Here is a 12,031-nt window from a genome sequence, read left to right as displayed (position 1 = left end):
ACGTTAAGCCCTGTTACACTGTAACAGACCTGAAATAGGACTAGTTTCACTACTCCTGGCTTCAGGATATAGACCTATTTCTATGGGAAAACCCCTGTGAATTCCAACCAGCCTCACATTCAGTCTGTTGCACTGGGTGTAGGGGTGGGGGCATATGAGGGGGTGGGAGTATCAGCAAAGTAATTTTCTGTGTGGCAGAGGCCAGGCAAGGTACCAGACAACTATATCACAGAGTGACAAACAGGAGAACCAAGAGCCCCTTACTGATACAGAGGCATATCCAGGCTCCCATTTGTATACGTCATTGTTAGCTGCCATGGAGCTGATTCCAACTCCTGGCAACCTCATGTATGTCAGAGCACTACCGTGCTCCCTCAGGTTTTCAATGGCTGTGACCTTGGAAGCAGATCACCATGCCTGTCTTCCAAGGCACCTCTGGGTGAGTTCGAACCACCAACCTTTTGGCTAGCAGTTGAGTGCTAACTGTCTGCACCACCTGGGGATTCCATTTATACATAAACACCCAATTATACACCCACTGGAGAGAGGTTTGTGCTTGACTACCAACCTAAAGGTTGGCAGTTTGAATTCACACAGTGGTGCCATGAAGGCCTAGTGATCCGTTTCCATAAAGGTTACAGCCAAGAAAACCCTATGGAGCAGCTCTAACTCTGTAACACAGAAGGTCACCATGAATTAGAATACACTCAATGGCAATGGGTTTGCTTTTTCCTTATATACCCGTTTGTTTACACAGAAACTTCCTAAACAAAGTCACCCTTCTTTCTTTGACCAACCTCCAGGAAAGTCTTAACCTACCTTCAAAGGCAACTTTTTACATTTATCTCTATGGCAATTTCATTCAAATAACTTATTTTTAAATAAACCCAAACTTATTTCTAGGGTAAACCCAGACCAGCTCCATGAGTGTTGTAAGAATGTGAATTTGGGACTGGACTGGCCTACAGCTAGAGGGTGATTCTCACGAAAGCTTGTGAAATGGTCTGGATGAAGGTGGCTGTTGCCCTCACACTTGAGCAACCACTATTTGATTTTTCTTTCTGGTGGAAGCGAGGCACAAAACAACTGTTCAGATAACTCAATTCTCTTTTTTATTTAAAAAACAAAAACAAAGAAAGAAAGAAAAAAAAATAACCAGTATTACTCTAATGAAATGTTTCCAAGTTCAAGCTTTATTTTCTTCACTAAACGGCTATGGGGTGGGGCCACGGAGAGAAATGCTATTGCACACCAGATGCCGGAACATGTCTTTTATCTTATTATTACTATTGGCAAGAAATATTTGCTCAGTGCTAATATATTGAGCTCTGAACAAAAATAAAAGACTATTTTTATTCTATATGGTCCTGTTTTTCTAGGCCTCTAGGTTCTAAGGACTTAATATTTAGTGAGCTCAAAAAGTAGAATAAGAAAAAATAATTACTCAAACTAGAAGAATTTTGAAAATGAAATCATTATAGCAGAGCAACGGCCTTAAACCTACTTACTTCTGTACCGGAAGCTACAACATTAAATACCATAAATTATTTTGCAAAACTGAGTGAGAAAGGACTGAAGTCTGGTACTCTTAGATTTATCATCTGAAATAACCCCCAAATATTGAACTCCTCTGACAGCAAAAATTCCCAAGTGTCAGTGAGGTCAGATGCCCCTTCTTAAGAATTTCCTGTCAGGTTTTCCTCTCCTGTGGGACCTGGAAATGCTGTGCAAAGACCAGAACAGACTTTTTTTACACCACAGGATCAGGACTAAGATCTCATGTAAGAAAACAGAGCTCGCAGCAGAGAGTGAGAAACTCAGGAATTCCAAATGGATGCAGATTTGACAGTAAATTTGTCGACTACTTTTTTATTTTTTTAAGGATCTGGTTCAGCATTCTAGAAATGTAATGGAACAGGTGTTCCTTAAGACATAGTTAAGTGTTCCCCACAAGCTTTAAGAGAGGGCTTCTTTGGGTCATTTGTCTATCATGCAGGCCCAGAATTCCAAATTCTATTTTTGACCTAATTTGCAGATTTTTTGGATTCTATGAAGAAAGACTCATTTGAGTCTCTCAGCCATTTTTGTAAAAGGTATACCTACACAAGCATTTTTTGATAAAACACAGCTCTATCATCCAGTGGTTATCACTGCCGCAAGCCAAGTCTGGCGGCGGGGGGGGGGGGGGTGGATTTTCTGGGTCCTGCTGTACCCCAGGCTCTGAGAAGGCACTCTCAGAGCCAACACGAAGGACACTGACAGCCCTGCTTCAATCAGAGCAGCTCCACTTCTGTGTAAGATTTAATGTTGAATAATAGGCTCTTCTCCTCACTAACAAAGTAAAAAAGTGTCAGCACACTGGCCCAGTATGCCCTGGCAGAAAACCCCTGTGAGTGCATAGGGAGGGTGCAGCTGAAGAGCCCAGGGATGTTCCTGAGTCATCCTTGACTGGCCACCCCCAAGTCCTTGCCCTGCTCCTGGTTCCTGGCACCACTCCTGACACACAGCGACTGTGTGAACTGTCGATGACTGACAGTCATTTACAAACAGAGGCCGCTTCACATCAGACTAGAGCCTGGTGACATTCACCTCCCCAAAGCCAGTGCTGGCTGCGGTTACCTTATCACTGTCCAGTGTGTTCTGAGACGTCCGGGAGGCAATAGAAATGGTGTCAGGCTGGCTGCTGCCATCGCCTTGGCTGTCCAGGTCCTCTCCATCCCTGAAGACACAAAGAGACTTTCAATTCCTTTCACGGCTGGACTGTTTTTCGAGGCTGTAAAGTTCATCTCTGGCTCATTTGGGGAAATAATAGATTTGTGTAAAGATGTGTAAATCAGTCTGCGTGACTGCCTGCGACCACCATTCTACTCATGATAAATCACTATTAATCACAGGTTTTTTGCTAGGCGCTGTGCTAACCATCTTATTATATCATTTCCATTTAATCCCCACAATATTTAAAATATGGTTGAGATGACTATTTCCATGTTGGATGCTATATAACTTCTACATCCTATGTAACTTGTCCCAGGTCACATGATTAGAAGACATAAGGAGATTTAAATCTAAGCCTTTCTAACTCCAAAACAACTAGGCTGTGTGCTTTCCAAGCACAGCAAAAAGCAGTAAACCGCAAAGAATCCCACAGTGAGGCTTTGCTTTACCCGACATGAGCCAAGTACACATGGCCCCTCCACGAGGAATACTCCGGTGGAACAGACATTTACAATCATGTGGGGGCATTACTATGTGAGACATGACCCACATGTGTACATGGATGTCACCTGGGGTGGGAAAGCCATTAGGGATTTGCACTGATTTTAAGTCAACAGCGGCTCTTGTCTTGACAACACAAATGTGTTACTAAGAATGAGGACATCTACAAACTGTATTTTAAACACATAGTCTTCAAAACACTTCAAAAGTGATTTTCGGAATTGACTTGATGGCAACTACCACTGCAGTGAGTTACTATTGCTCTCTTTCCGCTCTATTAAATAGATCAACTTGAACCAGAGCCCCAAGCACTGACCTCCTTCCCTTCTGTCTCGTTGCAGGGGCGGTTTTGGGAATGTGGATTGGCTCCTTGAGGGCTCCTTTCAGATGAATGGTCCTTTCCTGTATCACTTCTCGAATGTGCTTTATCCAGTCCTGTTTGTTCTCTATGCTGGAAGCCTTAAAAAGGTGTCAGACTCAGTCAGGACACAGAAGGGCCCTTCCAGACCTACACTAAGCACGCTCAGGTCTCCCACACTCCTGGAGTTTCCTACTGAAATAACAGCCCTTCAGAAGAAAAGTAACCACATCTTACGTTTGATCAGCCACAAAATAAATGACCCTAATTAAAAAAAAATTTTTTTTTTTCATCAAAACCATTTTCATTTTAAAGCATAACGTGTTATTTCAGATCTAAGAATATCCTAACAATCAACCCCAAGACCTTTTAGGCAGCCCTGGGTGAATACGAAAACACAGCAGGCCTCAAACCAAAACTTCTCTTAGGCTACTTAGGCAAAGACTATGTATTTACTGGTCAGTGGCTAGCAACCAGCATGCAGGGACCTGAACCAATACCCCTGTTATTTTGCTGCTGGTTCACTGGACTCACGTCAACAACAGCAGCCACTGCTAGCCCTTCCCCTCCATGCACCAGGCTGAGGGTTTCCTGTGCGTTCTCTCACCACGCCCACAAGTCCTCCATGAAGGAGAGGGTCTTCGTGACCCTTGTTTTATAAATGAGGAATTAAGGTGTGGACACAGGAAGACATCTGCCTCAAGGCCACACTGCTAGCAGGTAAAGAAACTGGAATTCCAAGTGTCTGATGCTGGAGCCTACCTCTTACACCCTGCCATTACCCACCTCTAGCCATACCAATGAACAAACTAGCACAACCAACTCCAAATTACACGTGGCAGAAGTTACCTCAATGGCCCACTACAGCTATGGAGGAACATTCTAGGAAAATGACATAGCAGATACTCAGTATTTGCCGAATTAATGCATATGACGTTACTTTTTCCAGATTTTATCTTTCACTCTGCCTCCAGGGAGAGAGGTTTTTCTTTTTAAAAATGTGTTCCGGGCCCTAGTAAAGGTTTTCCCTTTTTTTTCCCCCTTATGGAACACATCAACGTCTTATGATATAAGCATAATTCGCTATAAATGATTAAAACAACTGTCAGTGGAATTCTAGATGAGATCATGGAGGGATGGGAAATGCAACATTTTCTCATTGTGTACCTTTTTTTTTTTTTTTTTTTTTTTCGAAAACAGCAAATCAAAGCTCATGTTGGGAAAGGAAATTAAAATTGAAAACCTTTCTGAATAAAATATTTTAGCTGGAGGATGTCTTTAAAGTTATTTGGGGGGAGTACCAGAGAAATAAATGAAAGAGAAAAGGCAGTCTCTTGCTCAATGCTCCAGATCTCCTGTCAGGGTGGCAGTAAAGCCTAGCTTCTCTGGGGTGAGAGGCAGCTGGAAGACCAGGGTGACAAGGCCACACTTGGGAAACTACAGATCCATCAGAATGTAAATGCTTGGTGCAAATCGTTGGTTAACAAAGAGAAGTATCGAGTTAGAACATTTGGCAGAGTTTGGAAACAACTGAGGAGAAACTGTTAATACGGTTCAGAAATGAAGAAAAGTTTCCTAATTTAAAAAGAGTGAATTTATAGACAGTAATTACATTTATGGAGATTAATTCTCCTAATTTTAAAGAAATTAAACAAGGAAAGTAGGTACCAATTTTTCAGCAATAGCCAAAGAAAAGCAACTCAGCTAAAATCCTAAGTAAAAGGTCCTACTTGGCCAAGAGAAGAGAATAAATTGTTTCATACTCTTGGAAGTTCTGATCTGTTTAAGTTAAGGACTCGGAATTAAAATTCCCCTTTTTAGACTATAAAAGTGAAAACGGCCAATATTTTGTTTCACGACTACTAGGCCATCACCATCATTGCTACCATTACAACCACCACCACCACAGATACCATCACTATGAGCACACCCTCATCACTACCACCTACGTTACCACTATGACCATCATCTACACCAGCAGTACCACCATCTACACCAGCAGCACCACCACCTACACCAGCACCACCACCTACACCAGTCCCACTACCACCATCTACGCCAGCAGCACCATCTACACCAGTCCCACTACCACCATCTACATCAGCACCACCATCATCTACACCAGCAGCACCACCACCGTCTATACCAGCACCAACCACAACCACCATCTACACCAGCAGCACCATCACCACCAGCCCCACCACCATCTACACCAGCACCAGCCCCACCACCATCTACACCAGCACCAGCCCCACCACCATCTACACCAGCACCAGCCCCACCACCATCTACACCAGCACCAGTCCCACCACCACCATCTACACTAGCAGCACCATCACCACCATCTATACCAGCACCAACCACCACCAGCAGCCCCACCACCATCTACACCAGCCCCAGCCCTAGCACCATCTACACCAGCACCAGTCCCACCACCACCATCTACACTAGCAGCACCATCACCACCATCTATACCAGCACCAACCACCACCAGCAGCCCCACCACCATCTACACCAGCCCCAGCCCTAGCACCATCTACACCAGCACCAGCCCCACCACCATCACCTCCAACACTTCCATAACCACCAGGACCACAAAACAATTTTTATAATTACCGAGGACATCATTCCTTTCAGCCCTTCTGTGCAAGTAAAAAAGTCTTACCCAAAACTCCCTATAAAACTTTCCATCTGATAGAGCCTGTGGAAAGCATTTCCAGGAATCTTTTATTATGTTCCCAAGTGAAAATACCCTATATCTGGCTAAAATTCTGGGTGCTATTTCTTAGGTGCACCTTTTAGCATCTGTAACTGCAGCTAATACCAATAAATGCTTTATTTAAGTTGGATGGCTTAAGGCCTTGGGTATACATTAAAAATTTTATACCATAGCAAAATTCAGTTATCTGTACAATCTACATTTTACAAGGCTTTCTGCCAGTACTAACAAGAACACACTGCATTGGTCATTACAGATTTGTTGCAAATCAATCTATCATTGTACATGTGAATAAAGACTTTAATAATGCAATGGCTTTCACAGTCACTAAAGTAAAGGCTCTACAACAGCGATGTCAAGGTGAGTAACTCAGTTTCTGGAAATGCCAAAGAGAGATTTAAAGGTATGTAAGAGACAAAGTAGCTGACATGCCAGTTCATACCCTAGAGTCCCATTAAGCTTTTGGCTTGTCTCTCAACATTCTACGAATCTCCAGCTACATCTTCCCTCGAATATCCCAAGTCCACATATGGTCTTCTAGGCAACTCAGAAAAACAGTTTCATCTGTATTTTCTCAAACACAGGAGGAGGGAAGTACATAAGATACCCTTCACATTACTCTTCACCATTCCTAGAGGATGTGTCATCACTGGACAGTCCAAATCAAATATTCAAAGTTTATGCCTCCCACCAAACAACATATCCAGAAGCACTTACTGTGTTTTGAACATTCTAAATCATGGCATTACCAAACCCTAATAATCACTCCCCTTATTTTCTATCCCCAAACTAGAAAGTCAAAGAGTGTAAGGCCCCATGAAGACCTCCCAAAGCCCTCACAAATTCATCAGGTGCCTATTTCTCTTTGGAAACTCAAGGTCAAGTATGCAAGACTCAAGTGATTCTATTTAAGACGAAGAATGGAAGAAATAAAAAAAAAAAACCTTTCTTCATTTTCTCTTTTATCGGGCAAGCCAAAGTCTAGCTCAAGTTATTTCATCACCGAAATAGCAAGATAAATTAATTTCACTCTTCTTTTTGTGCTCCTCACCCATCCCAACAGGACACCAAGTAAAAAATAAAATTATATGGTAAACAGATATTTCAAAAACAGGAAAAAAAAGCATATAAAGCTATGACAAACTTCTCACACCACAAAATCCCAAGCTTCAAATGAACGTACCTTAAGGACAATTTTATTATCTGAAGTTGGCGTTCTCCCCACCCACAGTGCAAATTTGCAAGGATCTCCTTCAACGTGCTCTGTGACGCCCAATTCTGAGGTCTGGATAAAAAGACAATCATATAATTAGGCTGCAGTAAAATTCTGGCAGGATGTAGACGAGAGACCAAGGAAACTGCTTTTTGGTTACTTGTGGTCATACTAGGGAAACCCTGGTGGCGTAGTGGTTAAGTGCTATAGCTGCTAACCAAAAGGGTCAGCAGTTCAAATCCGCCAAGCGCTCCTTAGAAACTCTATGGGACAGTTCTACTCTGTCCTATAGGGTTGCTATGGGTCGGAATTGACTCGACAGCACTGGGTTTGGTTGTCGGTTGGTCATACTAGATTATAACAACACAGTTCGTTTGCACTGGCAGGTCACACTCGGATCACATTTTAGTTAAAACAAGGACGTTTCTTTCTTAGGCTACAAGTGACTGGTGTCATCCCTTTCCCTTCCTCTGACATCTCTACCGGCGATCCCAATGCAGGGTCAAAGAGTAAACCTTCTAGAGGAAAGAAACCAAAAGATCCAGGACAATCTGGAAAATCAAGAGTTGACTATTTCCAACCTCATAAATAACACGAGTTTTCCTCCAGTCACAAAGGGCTGTCACCATGTCAATGTAGCATTAAGGAAGTTACCTCACACATGGCAAAAGGTATTTTAGCAGCCAAGTCATGTTCCAGTATGTTTTAAAATAGCTTTGAGTATTTCACCAATAATTTTAAGGACTAAGAGACAGACTCTTCCCTGTAACCTAGGCAGCTGTGATCCACGTAACATGGAAGAGTGCAGGTGAAGGTCCCATTCTTCAGACCCTCCCCAACAATCGAGTTAAGCACTAAAGCAGTCTCTCTCCCAGCAAAGGAAGTGATTCACAATCTGCAGCTCCAGAGGTGGCCTCGGAGGGGACCTTAAATTAAATGAAGATTTATCAGCTTCTAAAACAGACCAGCTTCGTCTCTGAGGACAGATGAAAGCCAGCTAATGAAATCACTTGCCAATTCCGGTGCATTTTTTTCTTCCCTGTTAGAATATGATCTAAAGTGACGTAAGGTGAGCTGCGCTCCAAAAGAAGATCTTGAACACGATGCAAGCCAAAGAAAATGGCATGACACCCGTGAGTTTAAACTTAGAAATTCCAGGTTATTACTAAGATGATGGATACACGCGTAATAATATTTTATCTTTGGGAATTTGATTAATCATTACACTGCAGAATGGTACAAGTCTTTCAACCCTTTTGTATGTTTCAAATTTTTCAAAATAAAAAGTTAAAAATAAAAAATGCGTAACGTATAAATTGTCCACGTTCCAAAAAGCTATCAACATTTATAAGGATCTGACCTAACGTGTGCAAAGAAGAAACCAAATTCTATTGCATCTTCTAGCCTCTCTTCCTCTGACTGATCCTGTCTCCCCAACCCTGCCCAGCAAGGATATGTTGACAGCCCCCCAGGGATATTACTTATGGGGGTGAAAGGGAAGTAAAACAGCCTCCAACTTCCCTGAGATGCGGTTTATAAAGAGGTTATTTGGGCTCACTACTATAGTTACGGTCCCACATATGTTTCTCTTGTCAGGAAGTACCCGAGAAGTAAAATAAGAATTAAAATGCATCACTGTATCTATCAAGCAGTGAAGGGTCGCTGCTGAAGACAGGTAGCATTAGGGAGCTTTAAAACTTTGTTTTGCTTACATGTACTTTCTCTATAATCAGGTTTTTTATTGTTAAAAAAACAAACAAACAAAAAAACATTTATTTTTAATTAAGGAAAAAAACCCATTCATTAAGTATCCACAGTGAGCTACCAAGTAAGGCTGCTTAAGTATCTTCTAGTGTTAATAAATGAAAAGTTCTCCATAATGATACACAGTTTTAATCTTCGTCTGGTATGGTCAATTTATTTACAAAGCTAGTTACAGGCACACAGAAGATAAGTGATTTAAATTCACTTACAAAATGTTTCCTCATACCACAGAGTCTATGGAATTTAGAGAAACCAAGCTTCCTAAGAGGTCTAGTGAAACTCAAGAGGGCCCCCTAGTGGACGCGGGAGTGTGAGAGAATTTCAGTGCAGGAGAGGAACGTGGGAGGTTAAACTGAAGGCAAGGGTGATTTTTCCCTACCTACAAAAAGGTGGCAATTGTGTTACATTTCAACTTACAGCTCTGAAGGCCTATACTTACAAACAACTTGCTTTTATAAAGGTACTTGCTTCTCCCACTGGAATCTTTCACTTCTTTACTAAAGACTAAGGACATTTCAAAGAGGAAGAGATGCCGTTCTCGACCCTTCCGAATTAAGGTTTTGGGGTCCCACACTTGGAAGGATTCCTGCAGGAAGAGTTCTCCCTGAGACTCGATGTTTTCATCGAACCCTGTAACATGAAGAAAAGGAGGCACAGTCAATCCAAAAGGATAAAAATGATGCACAAGAAACCATTATTAGCATTTATATGTCTGCAAACTGCCCATCAACGAATGCTCAGAGCGTTTACCTTTGCCTGGAACACGTTTTTAGAAGTGTCAAGCCCCCGAATGACCCATCTGTAAATATGGTTTAATGCAGGAAACCTGGCAAACAGCATTCCTTTTAATCTGTTGTTCTCGCCAATGTCCAGTCACCACCAAGTCCTTCCATTTATCTGCTGCACGGCCTCCGCCTGCCCCATCCTGCACCTTCCCGTGCCACCATCTGTCCAGACTGCAGCCACCCTTACCTTCGGGGTTTCCCAACTGGGCTCCTGACTCCAGTTTCTCCACCACTACTCCATCTGACAGAGTAATTCTTACTAAAGCACTACTTTGTATATGCTCTCCCTTGTTCAAAACTATTCAGTGATTGCTACAGCTTTACTCTCTAAGTTCTATCTCCTTAGTCTGGCGTTCTGCCATTTGGTTCAACCACCTACTGCCTTCTCTGTCCACTCACAGCACTCCGCCGTCAGCCTCCTCCTCTATCCAGAGTGGTGCACTGGCTCTTCCCAGCCCACAACTCTCATTCTGGCCTGCGTCTTGACTCCCTTTGCCTCCTCAGCCCAAAATGACCTTCCTAGACATGCTGCTGAAGCACTACTAGCCTTTCTTCAAGGCCCTGTCCTCGCCTTCCTTCTCGTTGCCTACCCTTCCCGGCTCCCAGTCCTTGGCGAGTCCTCCCTCCTTCTCATATAAACATTCTCCATGTGATCTGCCACGCTCTAGCTGCACACCGGCTCGCTCCTCATGGAAGTGGCCTGTCTTATCACATGGACTCCAATCTACCAGGCTTAGCAAAGCAAGGACCTTGGATAGAGGATGCTTGTTATCTCCCACCCTCCACTCTCCCCCTCCTCTCTACTAGCAGAAGCCCCCTCTATGGCCATTTCAATTAAGCACTACCTTTCCCTGCCACCTTTGCAGTTAGGAGCTGTCTACACTCTGGCCGGTGTATGAGAGCAATGTGTACAGCCTCCAGTTTCTGATCTTCTAGATGTTCGCTCCCTTTCCTTTTTCCTCACTTCCTGCTAGATGGAATGTTCACACGGTCTTGAAACATCCTAGACCTAGCCAATCAGGGCCACATTCCAGGACTGGAGAGAAATGAGCTAGACAGAGCCTGAGTCCATGATGATGTCATGAAAAACTGTCATATCAGCTCAGGATTTACATGAGAGAAAGAAATCTGTGTCTTGCCTGACCTCTGATGTAGTAGTGGTTAAAGAGGCAGGTCAGCAGTTTGAATCCATCACAGGGTCACTATGAGTCAGAATGGACTCAACAGCAATGGGTTTAGAGCCCCTGTGGCCTAGCGGTTAAGAACTCAGCTGCTAACCAGAAGGTTGGCAGTTCGAATCCACCAGCTGCTCCTTGGAAACCATATGAGGCAGTTCTACCCTGTCCCATAGGATTGCTATGAGTCAGAATCGACTTGACGGCAATGGGTTTTTGTTTTGTTATTAACCGAAAGATTGGAGGTTACAGTTCACCCAGAGCTGCCTCAGAAAAAAGGTCTAGTGATCTAGTTCCAAAAATTAGCCACCTGTGGAGCGGTTCTCTGACACGCATGGGGTTACCGCAAATTGAAATCAACTCGACAGCAACTGGTTTTTATCACACACAGCAGCATCTATTTCATAACTAATGTAGTGCTCAGTGTGACCGGTGGTAATGGCACAGGCTATCGATAGCATCGCAGGCAGGATTCCCCCTTACCATCGAATTCCAACTCCTAGCGACCCTGTAGGACACAGCAGAACTGCCCCAGAGGGTGTTCAAGGCTGTAAATCTTTACGGAAACAGACCGCCACATCCTTCTCCCATGGAGTGGCTGGTGGGCTTGAACCGCCACCTTTCTGGTTTGCAGCCAAGAGCTTAACCACTGTGCCACCAGTGCTCCTTGAGGCAAGACTATTTATTGTAAATAAGTCTGTGAAACCAGGTAAGAGTTAAGGTCTGAAACAAACAGCTTTCTTAAGCAGACGCATTTGTGGAAATTAAACGGCTCTAAGAATTTTTTTTAACGTATTTACC

General features: G+C 43.3%; 1 protein-coding gene across 3 annotated transcripts in view; it reads right to left on the bottom strand.

Moving 5' to 3' along the window:
* The window catches only part of TRIO (trio Rho guanine nucleotide exchange factor), a 417,508-nt gene that overhangs the window by 99,446 nt on the left and 306,031 nt on the right, over positions 1–12,031 (bottom strand). For all 3 annotated transcript variants that reach the window (XM_064270659.1, XM_064270669.1, XM_064270677.1), the window contains exons 30-33: positions 9,710–9,900; positions 7,477–7,578; positions 3,533–3,675; positions 2,620–2,719 (exon numbers count right to left, since the gene is read on the bottom strand). In XM_064270659.1, the coding sequence (XP_064126729.1) occupies positions 2,620–2,719; positions 3,533–3,675; positions 7,477–7,578; positions 9,710–9,900 (536 nt within the window). The remainder of the gene's footprint in view (positions 1–2,619; positions 2,720–3,532; positions 3,676–7,476; positions 7,579–9,709; positions 9,901–12,031) is intronic.

This window comes from Loxodonta africana, chromosome 2 (genome assembly GCF_030014295.1).
Source record: "Loxodonta africana isolate mLoxAfr1 chromosome 2, mLoxAfr1.hap2, whole genome shotgun sequence".
Taxonomy (NCBI): Eukaryota; Metazoa; Chordata; class Mammalia; order Proboscidea; family Elephantidae; genus Loxodonta; species Loxodonta africana.
This window is presented reverse-complemented; position numbering and strand designations above follow the sequence as displayed.